At 30.5% G+C, this 17,381-nt stretch overlaps 1 protein-coding gene across 1 annotated transcript in view; it reads left to right on the plus strand.

Moving 5' to 3' along the window:
• The window catches only part of LOC142328378 (glycine dehydrogenase (decarboxylating)-like), a 53,101-nt gene that overhangs the window by 13,004 nt on the left and 22,716 nt on the right, over window positions 1-17,381 (plus strand). The window contains exons 5-7 of the mRNA XM_075372086.1: window positions 100-329; window positions 9,183-9,403; window positions 15,322-15,636. Of these exons, the coding sequence (XP_075228201.1) occupies window positions 100-329; window positions 9,183-9,403; window positions 15,322-15,636 (766 nt within the window). The remainder of the gene's footprint in view (window positions 1-99; window positions 330-9,182; window positions 9,404-15,321; window positions 15,637-17,381) is intronic.

Raw genomic sequence — 17,381 nt, forward strand, 5'->3', positions numbered from 1 at the left:
AAGTTGATTAATGGGAGGCTTCTGTAGTAAAGTAGGAAGTTATGACTATTACTAGGATAATATGAATATTATGTTAAACTTGTTTAATTTTATTTTCAGACACAATAAACGACGTAAACTAGTTTTGTCAAAAACATTACATCCCCAAACAATAAGTGTAGTAAAAACAAGAGCTGATTCATTAGGTTTAACTGTTGAGGCCGGAAATATACATGAAGTTGATTTTTCAAATCGTGATATTGCTGGAGCATTATTTCAATATCCTGATACTGAAGGAAATATTGAAGATATAACAAAAGTTATAGAACACGCTCATTCTCATGGTGTAAGTATTTACATTCTTATTTCTAGAATTTAAGTTATTTTTTAAACAATTTAATATAAAAAATTAATGACAGCTTCTCTCAAATTACATGAAAATTATTCTCCAGAAGATCTTTTTTGGAGCTAACCTTTTAGCTCCATTGTCAGTGGAGTTAACGGCAGAATCAGATCATTTTCTCATTATTATAGGTTGTCTATCTGCTTGGAAGTTCTGTTGGTTAGTGTTGAAGGAACCCTGCTCTTCACCTCTCACTGGTTCAGTGCAACCTGTTTGCCCAACTCTACTAATTGCACTACTAACTCATTTGTACTGACAGAATATAGTAAACTCACATTACCTTTATACATTCATTAATTATTGATTTATTTGTTGTTTTACTAATTTTATATTTCTTATCACCACACCTATATAATATTTATGGCCTGACTGCTTACTTCATTTGTTTCATTGGTGAAGCCATGGTTATTTTTGTAAAATTACAAGAGCAAATCAATCTTTTGTTTGTTGTTTTATTAAGTTTTATGAAATTATGTATCTAAATTATTGAAAATATTTCTTAAATGTAGCATTTTTAAATATAATAATTTTTATTATTTGTTAGTGGACTCATAGGTCGATGCTTAAAATTATTTTATTAGTTATTTGTATAGATCGATTTTAGGGAGGGATATGCGTAGTACATAATTTACAAATGCTTTATCATACTTTTTACTGAACAGTTATTGTGCAAATAAAACTTTCTCTCGTAGTATTCTGAAAAAAAATGTCTAACTAGGGAAGAGTATCACTCAGGCAGTCTAAGGAATTGATGAAAAATGTGATCGGTTATGACCGAGGAAGCAAGGAATGGGATATGTCTGATAGATACAAAAAAGTCTTAGAATTTGTTTCAAAAGTCACAAAAGTGTTAGAAAAGAATAGCGATGTGAAAAAAACAAGGCAACTCATCTTAATTTAGTTAAAACTTAACTTATCAAAAAAAGGAATTTTTGTAGATTATTTTTAAAAGGAGCTATTAGACAGATGGTTCTCAGGTTTTACATAACTGAAGCTAGGTAAGCTGAAATAAGTCTTACTATATATATTATTCTTAAGTGTTTTTATTCTCAGCCAATTTCAGTATTGTCATAGTTCCTAGAAGTCTATTTCTCTTTGTCTGCCCTGATGTCATTTTTTCAACTTGTGCGTATTCAGAAATTTATTTTATCAGCCTTACGTAATTCTTTAGTGGTCTGCTTGCTTGTAAATTATTTTTGTTATGTCTTCATTCCCGAATTCCACACGTTTTCTCTAATCGTTCTCATACTAACACTTAGACACTATTCTTGTTGCCAACACACACTCTCTTAGGTCTGCCTAGGTTTGGTTTCCCCCTCTTTTCACTTACGCCATTTTTTCGGCAGAGTAGATCAGACTTTCACCATGTGCGATCGACTGTGACCTTTCTCTCTCATACTTCATGTTTTTAAATACGTTCGTCGTCTTCGTACTCTCATAAATGTTGTGGTATTTCTCCGTCGAAATATTCTGTAGTTCAACTCGTCAGTGTTTCGTGACTTCACCGATCTCTATGTTTTGTTTTGCCTCGTTTCTTTGTTAAGTTCAAATTCTGTATATTACGTCTCTCCGGAAAGTGTTTCAATCGCTACAAACTGCCGAATCTTCTCCAGCTGCTGATTTCTTTTTTCATCGATGCAGATTCTCTCCAAATTCGTTGCTACATATCTGAGGTGCTACGTAATTATTCAACTTCTAATCACAAATTGTTACCTCTGTTATTTTTTATTCGCCATCACAGACTACGCCAAGGATAACTGTATGTATATGTGCACTTTAATTTCACGAGTTCATTTTTTACCGATATTCGTGTGTTATTAAGGGATGTTCAAATCCTTCATTATTTATTATAGTAAACAGTTACGCTATTAGTAAAATTTGTGAAACATTCAGTAAATCGTACATTATGTTTTTCAAGTTGGGTTTAAAAACCCATTTATTCACTTAAGTGCACTCAGTACAGGCAGTCCAGGTGGCTTATATAAGGTTATGTTATTATGTCATGTGCAAACATATTTTATGTGCTTACTTATTACAATTTGTTTATATTTGTACTTGACTCTATCATTCAGTTTAATGTAATTCGTTAATCGCAGAGATTAATTATTATCTATTCATGAACTGAATTCATATTACTTCTCTTAGATTAATCTAATGAAAATAACTCCTGATGTGAAGTTACGTTTTTGGACTTCTTTGTAATTTTATATTTTCAAGTAAGCTTGTTTACTAAAATAAACTCTATTTATATGTTCACTTTTTTCAATTTGATTATTCTAATTAACTCTTTTTTTATACTGAAATATAATCGTGGCCTTTTTTCTATACTAAACTAGAATTACATGCTTTAATTATTTAATGTTAAGTTTGATGATGTTCATAATTCAGAAAAGGCCAGTGCCAGTAATAAGATGTATTGTAGTTTATTTTTCTAAGTTAATGACATTTGTTCATTGCTATTTTTTATGCCAAAATTTTTTAAACAAGGCCAGTGGATTCTGGCGATCTCAGATCACATGCAAAGAGAAATTGGAACCTCTTGAAAACACACAATAATTAAATTAATCAAAACACAAGAATTCTTTGAAACTTTAAACACAAACTCTCTTCTTAAAGTAGGAAAATTAAAATACTAACTAAAATTTTTTATGAAGAACAAATTCTAATTATAGCAATTTTGGAAACTGTATTTACAGATGAAAATACAATAGAATCAGAAAATTACAGCATTTTAAAAGGAATTTAACGTTAAAAAAATTTAAACGTAGTCAAAAACTTCTCCTCTTCTGAAAGGCTTTTTCTTCTGACAATAGTTGTGAAACAAAAACTACACTCTGATCAACTGCCTTACCCCAAACAGCCCAGCAAAAGAAAATCATAGAGAAGGTCAAAGAATTCTGGAAACTTCCTGAACAAGAAATATACAAATTTCTAGAACAAAATGCTAAAATTCTACTTTTGAGACTTAAAAATGCAGGTCAGAAAAGAAAAGACCTTGTGGAAAACCTTCAAGCTCATTTTAGAATGGACAAGAATGGTGTGAGGTTGATTAGCCTGTACAGTGTCTTCAATTTTGAGTTATTTTCCAGAAATTTCAAAAAAATTGTATGCAAACGAAGATCCAGGAGATCTCCCAACCAAAACCTTGAAGAATTTCAAATGGATCACTTAACAGTTTCCTACAAATGGAGGAAAGAATAATGAAGGTAAAAGTAATTAAACTCACAAATATCGAGACATTATATGAGCAAGGTCTATCATAAAAGTCATTCCAAAACAGAAAGAGAGCATAATTCTCAGAACAGATTGAAGAAAACTCAAACAAAACAGAGAAGTTCTTTACTCTAGTCAATAGAATAGAAAACCTTTCTTTTTTCCTGTTTAGCCTCCAGGAATTGCCATCAGGTATTACTTCAGAGGATGATATGTATGAGTGTAAATGAAGTGTGAAGTCTTGTACAGTCTCAGACCGACTATTTCTGAGATGTGTGGTTAATTGAAACTCAACCACCAAAGATACCACACTGGTATCCATGATCTAGTATTCAAATCCGTATAAAAGTAACTGTCTTTACTAGGACTTGAACACTGGAACTTTCAACTTCAAAATCAGCTGATTTGTAAAGACGCGTTTACCACTAGATCAACCCAGTGGGTTAGAATAGAAAAACCTAAATTCAGAGAATTTACAAGACAAAATCACAGAACCAGTAAATTGAAGTCATGGCAAACAGGTGAACAAAAAATCATTGGTGCTGGAATGAAGTTTGTGGAGATCAACTTGACAAATAAATTAAAACTTGAAAAAAATAGTATTTGATCGCAAAATAAGAACATTACCTCAGATGACAGAGAAAGCAAAACAGCCTAGGTTGTAAGATACAAAAAGTACAGGCAAAATCAGTTAACACAGAGTGACTAGAATAAACAACACCAGAAACCTTTTTTAAATCTTTTAAATTGACTTTCAAAATACCAACCACCAAGTCTGTGCTTCAAGAAATAAAATGGAGAAATTGTACTAAACAGTGAAGAAAACTGTGGAATTATCGAAAGTTTCAGAATCTACTAAACTCTGAAGAACCAAAATACAAATTTGATAAGATAAAACCTACTTCCACTAACCTGGCTAATCCTTCAGACAAGCAGGAAATTCAATATATCGTAAGAAAATTAAAAAAGTAAGAAATCAAAGTGAAAACATGCTAATAGCTAGAATGTGGATGGGGAGATATTAGAAAAACTGATTGAGAAGTTGAGAAAAATTTGGTTTGAAGATAAGATTCCAGAAGATTGGAAAGATCTGTTGCTTCAGTTTACACAAGAAAGAGGTTAACATCTAAAGAAGGATTGCCTGTAACTTACAAGGTTCTCTATGTAGTTCTTTTGAACACACTGTAACAACAGGTTGAACTAAAAATTGGAAAGTAGAGGATTTCAGAAAGGGAAGTTAACGTGCTTAACAAATTGCAATCTGAAAGTAATATTATTACTTTTAGACTTGAAAGTCTGAAACTAAATAACATCAGTGAATTTTAAAAAAGCATGACTCTTGACGGGGAAATATTATTTAAGATCTAGAGGAATTTGGTGTTGACAGGAGAATAAGGGAAATCATAAAATGAATTTTAATAGAAACTAAATCCAAAATTATTCAGAATTAAAACAGGAATGAAGTAAGGTGGTGAACTTTCACCAATGTTTTTAAACTCGTGTTCTCAAGAAGATTATGAAGGAGTGGAGGAAAAGGTCAGAAATTCTTGGTTAAATTCTAGAATTTAACCAAGGTTACTTGTAACCTAGGTTACAAGTAAGATTGGATTACAAAAGTACAATTAAACTGTAGACTATTTGGCCTTTGTAGATGATTTGGTTTTACTGGCAGAAAATGAAAAAAATATGATAATTCAGAAGATCACATTAAAAGAAGTAGAGGCAAAAAAGAGGATAGTTTATATCTTTTGAGAAAACATGATTAACTTTAAAAACTCAGGAAACAGCAAACAAATAAGGAAAAATCCAGTTAAGAAATATAAGTATTTAAGCAAAATCATTTAGCCCATTAAGTTTAATTAAAGAAGGGAACACAGTAAGATCAAGAAAAATGGAAATGTAACTAATAATCTAAAAAAAAACAGAAGCTCTTTCAGTAAAATCCAAAATTTGGCATTACAACTCTCATATTATAAAGTCTACGCAGCTGCATGCCTGACTTTGAATAAGGTTCTGGAAGAAATGGAAAAAAGAAAGAAGGATTCTTGAATTAAGAAAAATTGAAGATGAATGAAAAACTCAGGAAAGTCATCAAACTTATAAGGAAACAGAAAAATTATCAGATACGGTAAGGAAAAAGAGAATCTGTTTTTATAGGTACTACATTAGAATGATTCCATAAAGGTTGATAAAAAGAATCTTTGACCGCTAAAAAAAACTAAACCAAAATGGAAAACAGATGTCAAACAAAACCTGGAAGAAAGGAAATAAAATTGAAGAAATACTGAATAGGAAAACTTTTAAAAAAGTAACAAATTTTTAGGGATAAGAAAACCTAAAAGAAATCAGGATACATTTGGACAGAAGAAAGAAACAAAATGAGATAATGATCAAATTGTGAACGAAAATAAAACAGCAGAAGAAGAAGATGAAATCAAAAGTTACATTTCTCAGAGTAATAGTTGATTAAGTTTACTAAAAAATAAAAATAAAATAGTAAGTTAATATAATGTCACTGACTTTTTTGTTAAACATGAAAAGTACTTAATTTTTAAACGGACAGTAGTCATGACTCATATTATGTGTTACTTTTTTTGAGGCATTAAAATATGGAATTGTTAAATATTAGAACATTTCTTTCTAAAAATCAGCCTAAATCTTTTGTTTTACATGTAGAAAACTTATTTTTCTTTTCATTAAGCATGAGATTTGTTACTGAAACAAATTGAGAATTTTTTCTACTATTTGTGTAAATATAAAAATCAAATAAAAGGAAACATATTACAGATACTTAGATGTTGTAGCTACATTTTGCCTTTTTTATAAACAAGAAATTTGCTATAAAATTCTTTGTACACATTTTATTTTGATTTACTTTTAATTTCAAAAGGTGAATAATCTGCTAAATTTTATCAAGGATCTTTCATAAGAATAAGTTTTTTGATTCCTCCTACGTGTGAGAAGTAAGATTTTGTTGCCTCATTTCTTCTTCATCTTTATATAATTGGACGACCCCAGATACTTAAGAAAAAATTTCATATAGTTGCCACAAAAATCAGTAAATGTGTTGATGAATATTCCTTATTATTCATTTTTCTACTTAAGTGTATTCTTTTATTTGTAGGATAAACTTGAGGCTTTTTGTGGTATTCTCATATTCCCTACATTGTTTCCTTGGTTACCCAGATTTCTTTTTCCTGTTATCGTGGTAGTACAGTAGTAGTCTGCAGCTTTATGCTTGTGTTCCCGTTTTTCCATGTTGTTATAAACCAAACTTGATTTATTTGGAGTACGCTTTAATTGATGTTAAGAAACTGATTCCCATAAAATTTTTATTTAATGTATGGTTTTTTACGTGGTTAACCATGTTAAAATGGGCACTGTTGACTGTGGCCATACAGGAAATGTGGTCACATCCACATAATAATTGTATGACTTGTTGTTATTAATCCATTCTCACTGTTGAATGTTCAACCCTCACAAATTTTAAAATTATAAAAATATCAAATAAATTTACAACATTTTTAAAAATTATATAAGGAATTTCAAAGCAGCATTCTTGTTTTTGTTTCAAAATTTTAATTTAAAAATTTTACCTTGTATTTTTTATGTAATTAAAAAAGTCCATAACATTATATGGAATTTTCAACAAAAACTCATTTGGAAGTTTCAATTGACCGATTCTGAGATTTATAAGCGATATATATATTTTTAATAATCATTGTTTATTTCCTAAGGAAATCATATTATTTTGGGATATGTTTTAGCTTTCATTGTTTCATTTATGATGTATTTCTTATCTAAAAACTGAAAAAAGAAATTGTTTTTATGAAAATTTTTTGTAGACATTGCAAAATTTTGATGATTGATCGTAACTTATGTGGCAGCAAGGTTACTGCAAAATATGGTAGAATTGGTAGCACTTAATGGTAAAACTTAGGGCTGTATCAGCAGAACTGGTGCATTAAATATTAGTAGAGTATCAGTTATTTGTTCATTACATTCAATTATTTTCAGTAGATGGAAGCAAATGAAAAAAGTTAATAAGCAAGTATTCATATTTATGAAAATTATGATTTAAAATTTTTACAATATGCTCTTGAAGAGCATTATCTCACATGGACAAATGTCTAATTAATAATAGATAAATACCTAATCTAAGCAGTAGTTAGATCTGAATGTATTGCTTATCACTAACTGTTAATGTGCCATTGTTACTGTTATTTTAAAATAAGTAAGCAACAGTGGAATCTATGTTATTCATCAGGAATCAGAACCAAGCTCGTGACTGATATAATAGATAGTAACAGAATTGGCTTAAAAAAAAAAAAATATGATACAGCCTACAGGCAATGAAGATCCATATTTATTTTTTTTAAAACTATTCTATCATAATACAGCATAGTGTAACAATATTATACACTATATAATAGCAGTTTTGGGAAATAACAGCAAAATATAAAAAAAAGAACATTCCTGTAACTAGACATAAAATGGATCAAACTAAACAAGTTGTGCATTTATAGATATTTCAGTTTATTTTTAAAAAGGTTTTAGTTTTAGTTATTAGAGTTAATAAGCCATATTTAAAAAAAAAATTTTTGTGCTTTTTATGTTAACATAAAGTCAAAAGCAGTATAGATGTGGCTTATTATGATGGCAGTATGATGCAGGTATAAGGGAATTAAGATAATTTTGTTGAAATGAAATTGCTTAAGACCGTTAAAAGTGATTATGGGATAAATTAAGTCCAGTCTCAAGATATCTGTTATTATTAATATTTTATTTTTTTGCTACACAAATACAGTGAGAATTATTTAGCTTGAAACTCACAGAAATAGCAAAGTACTGTGACTATTTCAGGGAGAGTAATATTCCAGTAATTAGAAATCGAACTCTAAGGGGTTCTGGGCGGGCAATTGCTTGTGATAAGTTATTTTATTTCTTGGGTTCTGATGGTTAACCTATGGGCAAATAAGATCTTTCTGTACTTAGGTTGCTTTTTTATCTAATCCATCTTTTTTTTATCTATCCCTTATAAAGGTTGAGAATCACTGCAATAGACCATTATAAAGTTATAAATGTATTTTGCTATAATTCCGCGAATGCAACTATTAACAATACTAGAATTTTATTCAATAATTGCAGCCTTTCAAAATTTTAATTTAGCATAACATAATTTTGTGTCCTTATATTAGTCATTAATGACATTGTATTTTAAAAAGATGTAACTTAGCAAACAAATCTTTTTTATGTAATGCATACTTTTTAATTGTAAAATATACATTATCTGCTGTTATCTAAAGAAAAATTCAGGAGATTCAAAAGGCTTATTTGATATGTCTCAAATTAAAAAAGTTAAAGCTATAAAAATATAAGTCTATCGACAGTAGTATTGTCAAGAATCTGCATAGGAATTGTATCTTCGACACAGTTGTTTTTTTTATTCTATCCTGTAGCTTTAAGCATTAAATGAAATGAAAAAGATTTCTTGTACACGATAACTTAAAAATTTTGAATGTTGTTGACAAGACCGTTTTTCACCAAAAAATAGATTTATATTGATTTATTCTTTGTACATTAACAGGTATTACTAAAGACAGCAGTTCTTGGCATGCTCAGTGTATGCTTAGCAAAGCTCATCTGAAATTACTTTGTTATTATGATGCTGAAATATGTGCTAAAGCTGCTAAGAAGTATAATCCAGATCCAAAATTTAAGAGTATTATTGACACGCTATTAGCTGAAGCTCAAGTGCATTCAAGAGATGAAAAAAAATGGAATCAGAGTATTGACATCTGTAAACAAGTATATAGTATTAATTAAGATTTTATTTTGGTTGCTACATATACCATATATAAAAATAGTTAAAATTTATCTTAGATGATTTCAAACTTTTTACTTGAAGCTAGAGCGTTTTACCACATTTTTGCACTCCCTAAGATTTGGCCTTGTTTCTTAAATTTATTAATAATCAAATGCTTTAGAACAAAGGGTAGAAGATGAAATAGATAGATGTAAAAGATCTGTTGTTAATTAATTTATAAATAAACTTGTTTTGTAGGTTTTACTCTTGTTTTGTTTTAAATACTGATGTTTATGGATATCTTTTTATTAACACTTTCTTGAAATAGGTAGTCTTTAAATTACCACTTTTGCTGCTAAGCCTGCAGATCTGCAGGAAAGCATGAATATGAATCCTTCCCACTTTTTCTACTCCATTTCTGTAGTCTTTGATATTTCTCATTGCATTAATTATGGAGAGATGCAGGGCAGGTTATTTTGAATGATTTTATATATTACAATATAGTACTTGGAGAGGTCTATGTTTTATTACAGTGCAGTCTGATCATGGGCGGGGGGGGGGGGTTTGGTTATAAGTATTTTTTCTTAGTTTTTTTCTCAGTCAGATGAAAGTTTTTCTTCAGTTTATTTTAAAATAATCTAGGAGTTAAATCTCTGATTTTTTTTTGGTTAAGTCTTGTAACTTGATAGCTTTTTATAATTAAAAAGCTGGTATAAGCTTTTTATATCATCTGATGTAAGTAAAAATAAAGGTCCTTTGGTACATACATAACATTTGTATCTGCATTTGTTTATTTTGAATGCTTTCTTGAAATAGGTAGTCTTAAAATTAACACTTTTGCTATTAAGCCTGTAGATCTACAGGAAATATAAATTCTTTCCGCTTTTTCTACTGCAAATCTGCAGTTTTTGATTTTTCTCATTACATTGATTATGGAGGGATACAGGCCATGTTGTTTTGAATGATTTTATGTTACAATCATTTGGAGAGGTCTGTTTTTTATTACAATGCATATTTTTACTTAGTTGTACTATTATTAGGTTATTGTACATTCTCATCCATTTGACCAGAGAATAGTCGTCTACATTTTTTGTTAGGTAGGACCTGCTTATGTAAGGTTCTGCCTTTTTCTATCCACTGCAATGAGGTTTTGTAGTGACCTGGCAAAACTCCAGGACCTTACATCAATGGAGGAGCATGATCAGTATCTAACATAAATTTAATTATTTATTTTTGTAGACAGAATTATGTTTACAGAATACTTAAGAAGCAGTAGTAAAAAAAATAGTGGTTATTTAAATAAAAATATGATTTGATTAAAATTAGAAATTTGTTTAAAATTGGTTTGTTTAAATTTTATGTCATTATATTACATAATAAAAAATACTCACTGAAACAGTAAAAACTTCTCCAACAATAGTTCAAGTTTTCTTTTGAAACAAGACGGTAATTTTAAAAGAGCACCAGGTTCCTGCACCCACACATTTTACCCACTTTAAAACAAGTGCTTTCGCCATCCATCCTTTTTCTTGGCACCTGTCAGTGACATAGCAACAAGTCATTTTACACTCTTTGGAAAGTTTTTTCTTTAATTGCAATAAATGATAGAAATTTTTGCCAACTACAAGTATCATCAACATGATTGTACATTGCTGTTTTACATAACCACAAGTACTGTTTTACAAAGTAAAACTGCAAACAGTGTTATCACTGACAGAGTTAATTGTTGAATCTGCTGCCGTGTGGAAGTAAACTGATGTTTGATTGGCATTTGCTATCTCTCCCATTAGAAAGCTATTTTCTTGTCGTAGCTGAATTAAATAACTCTAAAGGCCAATAATTTTTCCTGAAAGGTATTTGACAAACATTGACATGCAGATGTATGTTTTGTTATTTATAGTTCATACCTATACATAAAACAATTTAACTATCCTAGACTTGCTTTAAAATTCAGTATTTGAAGTTTCCTCACAATTTGTGCGGCTTTTAATCGGGTCATCTATTGAAACAGCAAATCCTTGCTCGCATATATCTTGAATGTAAGAAAACTACTGCTCTTCTACTTGAGGGAAGTTCCAAATTCAGTCACATAATACTAAAGTAGTACTGTAAAAAGATACTGCTTCTCTTTTTCTTTCTCCGATTTCTTATACATGATTCTGGAATATCATAGTTACAGCCTGCTGCACAATTACAGACATCCTCAGCTAAGCGAATAACTAATTTTTCGCCTACTGTAAATAATTTAAAATGTTTTATAAAATTCATTTTTACTAGTTTGCTTAAAGTTTACTAATTGAAAAAATGTAGTATAACTGAATATATAATCTTCCTTCATTCAACTAAAACAAAATGAATACTGTTACAAGTTTATCTGAAATGACTTGTGTTTTATATAAAATTACAAGATGATTAATAATAACATATGTTATAATAACTGAAAATACAGAGATAAACAAAATGCTTATGACAAAAGTTTGTTTATAAACAGGCAATTATGATATAGTCTACATAACAGATGTGACTCAGCATTAATGATGTGAAATCAAAAGTAATTAGAATATATGCTACAATTTGTTTTGGTTACTACCATAAATTGTATATTATATTACAATATGTAGTACAGTAGTAAATACAAATATTGGACCCTCATTTGGAAATCCAGCTTGTCACATGCACCCATAAATTTCATGTTCCTTTTTAAGAAAAAAGGTGTGTGTTTTACATGAGTCAATACAATATACAGTTTTATGCATTGTACATGAACTACACCAAACTTTGGTTTTCTTGGTTATAGACGTGAAAATATTCTCACAAAAAATTAAATTTGTTATCTTACTTTAACTACATAACACAAAAAACTTTATTGGCAAAGGAGGATATATGCACTAAACATTGCATAAGAGTTTAAGTTAAATTCATGTATTTTTTTGTCATAATTGATGACAGCATTAAATATAATGAGTTGTATGTATGCAGCTTTGACAATATCTTTTATTTCTATATGTAGTGTAGAAACTTTTTAAGTTACTGTTGATTTGTTCCAAATTATAAGAACAGAGCGTAAAAATAGTTGTTTATTTTTAAATCTCTTTCATAAGTAAATAGTAAAATTTTAATTTAGTTAAAATTGCATACATGTAATTGTAGCATTAAAATTGCAATATATTGAAATTTGGATGATGTCTTAAATCATGTAACTACCATGCCTTACTAAAATCAACAGATAACTTTTAAATATGTAAACAACATCCACAGAAACACAGATTTTGCAAAGATGATTTTGCTATGAATGGTTTCTTACAGTGGGTGGGGTATAAACATATCATTATGAAGACAATAGCTTTGTACGCATGAATGCATGATGATTAATTTACTGCAGGTTCTGATATGTTATTGCTGAGGAGTCTGCTGAGTTATATAGTTAACACACCAGCATTGTACTTTAATATGTAGTGTGATGTTAAAAATTCACTATGAAGGCATGTCCTGTGGTTTCATTTAGTTGTGTGATTTATAGTTACTGTGTCAAGTGTGTTGTGTTAGTGAATAAATATGCCAAGGAAGTAAATGATCCGGATAGCTTCTGTTATCGTATGTGGGGAATTTGACTTTAAAGAACAATGATGAAATTTGACTCCACTTGTTAAAAAAATGTTATGAACTATACTTTGGCTTTAAATTTGGGGTTCAGGATAGGAACTGGGTCCCTTACACCTGCTGTTTGATCTGTGTGAAATGTCTGATAGACTTTGCAAGGCGCAATTGCCACATGAGTTTTGCCATATTGATGAATGTGTGGTGTCAGAACACAAGATCATTTGTCAGATTTCTGTATTACAAAGATAAAAGAAATAAGTAATAATTCCAAACACAGTGCAGTACCAGAATTTGCCATCTGGTAAAAGGCTTATGGTTGGTACTGTCTCCAAGGCCATTATCATATCCTCCTCCAATACATGTAACTTTAGAAGATGAATTGGAATACAAGGTAGCCACTAAAGTTTGTTATGAGGAGTATGATAATCCTACTTTTGAAACAGAGTCGACTTTCTAAAATCTTATCTGATAACTCAAACTGAATTAAATAACTTTTTTCAGGAGAAACAAGCAGAGCTTTTGTGATCTAGGCTGAAAAGCTGAAATCTTCTCCATACTGACACTGAAGTTTGTTTCTTTCATAATTGTCAGGACGATTTATATTCTGAAGAAAATAATTTAGTGTATTTTAACAATATTAGGGTTGATATAGACGCACTTCATCATGAACATAGCTGGAGAATGGAAACTGTTCATTGATTGTTTGAAAACTAGTTTAAAGGATGTCCTTTAATACAGTGGCAACAAATTTTCTTCTGATCCAATATCTTATGCGACTAACTTGAAAAAAAAAGTATGACAGTATGATAATCCTGTTAGAAATAAATCAGTAAACAATTACCATTAGACTAGATGTTGTAATTTAAAAGTTGCATTTAATGGGTTTCTATCTCTGCTACTAAATTTTCTTGCTTTTTTTGTGATTGGGACACCAGGGACAAAACAAATCATTTTATCAGAAAGAAATGGGCGAAAGATGAAGCACTTATGCCTGGACAGAACAATGTTGTTTGTACATTCCCCACTAGTTAACTTAAGAAATAATTCTTATACCTCAACTACATGTAAAGTTTGGGCTTTTCAAAACCTTATTTAAGGCAATGGGGAAAAATGTTCTGGGTTTCATTATTTGAAAGAAAAAGTTAAAATCAAGTAATACATTTTTGAAAGGAAAAAGAAAAGGAAGAATTGATAAGGTAAATTGAAAAGTCAGCATGGATGTCATTTAGTTGTGAAAAAAATTTTATAAAATCATAAATCCCCCAACTACTGTGACATTATGGGTGTATTTATTACAGTAAATTAACAGAATTAAAACATGTATGGGTTATAATAAAAATTCATTTTTTGGATTCACACCTGGATTTCTTTCTGGACAATCTCGATGCCATCAGTGATGAGCTTTGATAATATCTTCACCATCAAATCTCAGTCATGGCAAACAGGTACCAGTGACAGTGGAGTGAAATAATGCTTGCAGAGTATTGTTTGACGTTAAAGAGCGATGTTCCATAATACGGCAATTTTCATGAATTTTATCGTTGATTTTCATTGTCAGTTCATCAGTCACAAGGCTAGGCCGACCAGTGTTGTCAAATTTAGACTAGGCACAGGGTCCGCGCTTCTGCGGTCTCAGTTAGTTAGTTTGAGGAAATCATGTTAGGTTGACCGTGATGTCTGTTTGAGGCCTACGTGAAGGCAAAATTTGATTTGTGTTTTACTAATGTAAATGTCTGCGGAGGCATTTACATCGGTGGCATCCCAACTGAGGCCTGGTTGATGACTGTGAGATGTAATCAGTTAGAGGGACCTCTGGTAAAGCCCCTCGGGGCTAGGAACAGAGAGGTGGTGTGGCGACCGGAAACATCACAAGTTGGATGTCTTCCCCTACAGGGCAATGATGAGGCTAGACTGAAAGATGTCATTGCCAAGGTACTGAAGATGAACTCTGGTAAAGCCCATAAGGGCAAAGTACAACGGGGGTGGTGAGGTGACCGAAACCATCACATAGAAGGTGTCTTCTCCTGTGTGGTGAGTTGCAGACTGATATCTCATCTTAAGCTGTCATAGTAAATATACTGTTGAACAAAATTACATTTTCCAGAACTGAAAGATATTAATTTGTATTTTATGGCGTACAAAAATTTAATGAAGATTTTTATTAAACGTAAACAAATTACTCTATTTATTTATCAAGTTCTGAAATATTAACAGGGAGCAACACAATTACTTTTTGATTGTAACTTTAATTTTACTTTTGGGTAGAAATTGTTGGCAAGTTTATAATTCTAATTTATTGTTATGATTTTAAACGTTACAGTTGTTAATAGAAGACAGAAATAATGCAATGGCTTTGGAATGTATGTGCAGAGCTCATATACATTTAGAAAAGTGGGATATAGCAAAAAAATTGTTAGCAAAACTGGAAACTATGTATACCAGTGGTAGTAATGAGGTTACTGCTATATTACTTCGAGTTCAATTAGCTGAGCTAGCCGATAAGGCTATGCCACCTCTTGATATACTTTTTGGTATTACTGTTAAACATCCTGACTCACCAGATGCTTGGTATCATCTAGGTATGCGTTGTTTAGAAGAAGATGAGATTCAACAATGCATTAATGCATTATTTAAGGTACTTTATTGTTTATTCATGTTTATATTAAAGATAAATATACTTTTTCCATTTTGTTTATTGAAATTTATTGTTTTATATAGTGTGCAAACCTTGATTTAGTTTTATTATTTAGTTTAGTGTATTATTATAACGAGTATTTTGAAGAGGATCCAATTTTTTGAATGTGGATTTATAATTTATCCAAGAGTAAATTGTATATTACACTATTTGTCTCCATTACTGTACTCAGGTTATTGTATGCGAAAGATGAAATAACTTTGTGATACACCATTGTCATTTCAATATCCATTCTTTGTTGTATATCAGTTATTTGTATATCAGTTGTTTGCCATGAATTAGATTGCAGAAATTTATCCAATTTATCAGTTGAAATTTCATTAGTTTGTAATTTGCAAGAGATGAACATTATCGTGTTTCTATATAAATGTTTGGAGAGCAGAAGTGTATGTAACCAAAAGATACTAGGTGATATCACTTTTAACAACTGAAATATCTGATTATTCAAAAGAGTGATAAACTCATCCGTAAGAAATATTTCTAGAAAATTTTTTAGAAAGTTATCTATATTAACATTTTAATTAGATTATTTGCAACAGTGAAACATAATGTGACAGCATTCATAATAGGTCAGTGCAACAGCATAATGCTGTCTTCACTGCTTTAGCCCCATTTTCGGGTTGGAGAACAACCAGAAATCACAAAATTCCATGTCTAATAAGTAAGGGGTCTGGTGATCTTAGGAGTTCCATACTTGACCAAGAAATCCTGGATTACATATAATCTACAACTGACTCCATATGTTTTACTTAAGTCTTTTTAATCTGTTTGCAATCTTTTTTCTTAATCGGTGTCTGTTTGGTGTAACTTCCAGTTCAGTATTCCTTGAATGTTCTATTTGATCTGTCTATTAGTGTATTCCATACTTAATATATTGTCTAAGAACCTTTACTGTTCAATTTACTTTTATATGTTCACTTTCAATCACTTATTCTTATACCTTAGATTTTTCATTTTGTAACCTATATTGCATTTAACAGTAAAACTTAAATAGATTGGGAAAAAATTTCATGCGTTTTGGAAAAAACTCTTATTTAAAAAGTCATTTTCTAGAGGGTATATTTATTCTAGATTCTACATCAGTAGAAAGTGAATTAACTAACCTAATCACAAATTCAAGTTTTTTTTGTCTTCAGTCATTTGACTGGTTTGATGCAGCTCTCCAAGATTCCCTATCTAGTGCTAGTCATTTCATTTCAGTATACCCTCTACATCCTACATCCCTAACAATTTGTTTTACATATTCCAAATGTGGCCTGCCACACAATTTTTCCCTTCTACCTGTCCTTCCAATATTAAAGCGACTATTCCAGGATGCCTTAGTATGTGGCCTATAAGTCTGTCTCTTCTTTTAACTATATTTTTCCAAATGCTTCTTTCTTCATCTATTTGCCGCAATACCTCTTCATTTGTCACTTTATCCACCCATCTGATTTTTAACTTTCTCCTACAGCACCGCATTTCAAAAGCTTCTAATCTTTTCTTCTCAGATACTCCGATCGTCCAAGTTTCACTTCCATATAAAGCGACACTCCAAACATACACTTTCAAAAATCTTTTCCTGACATTTAAATTAATTTTTGATGTAAACAAATTATATTTCTTACTGAAGGCTCGTTTAGCTTGTGCTATTCGGCATTTTATATCGCTCCTGCTTCGTCCATCTTCAGTAATTCTACTTCCCA

The sequence above is a fragment of the Lycorma delicatula genome, chromosome 7, assembly GCF_047948215.1.
Source record: "Lycorma delicatula isolate Av1 chromosome 7, ASM4794821v1, whole genome shotgun sequence".
Taxonomy (NCBI): domain Eukaryota; kingdom Metazoa; phylum Arthropoda; class Insecta; order Hemiptera; family Fulgoridae; genus Lycorma; species Lycorma delicatula.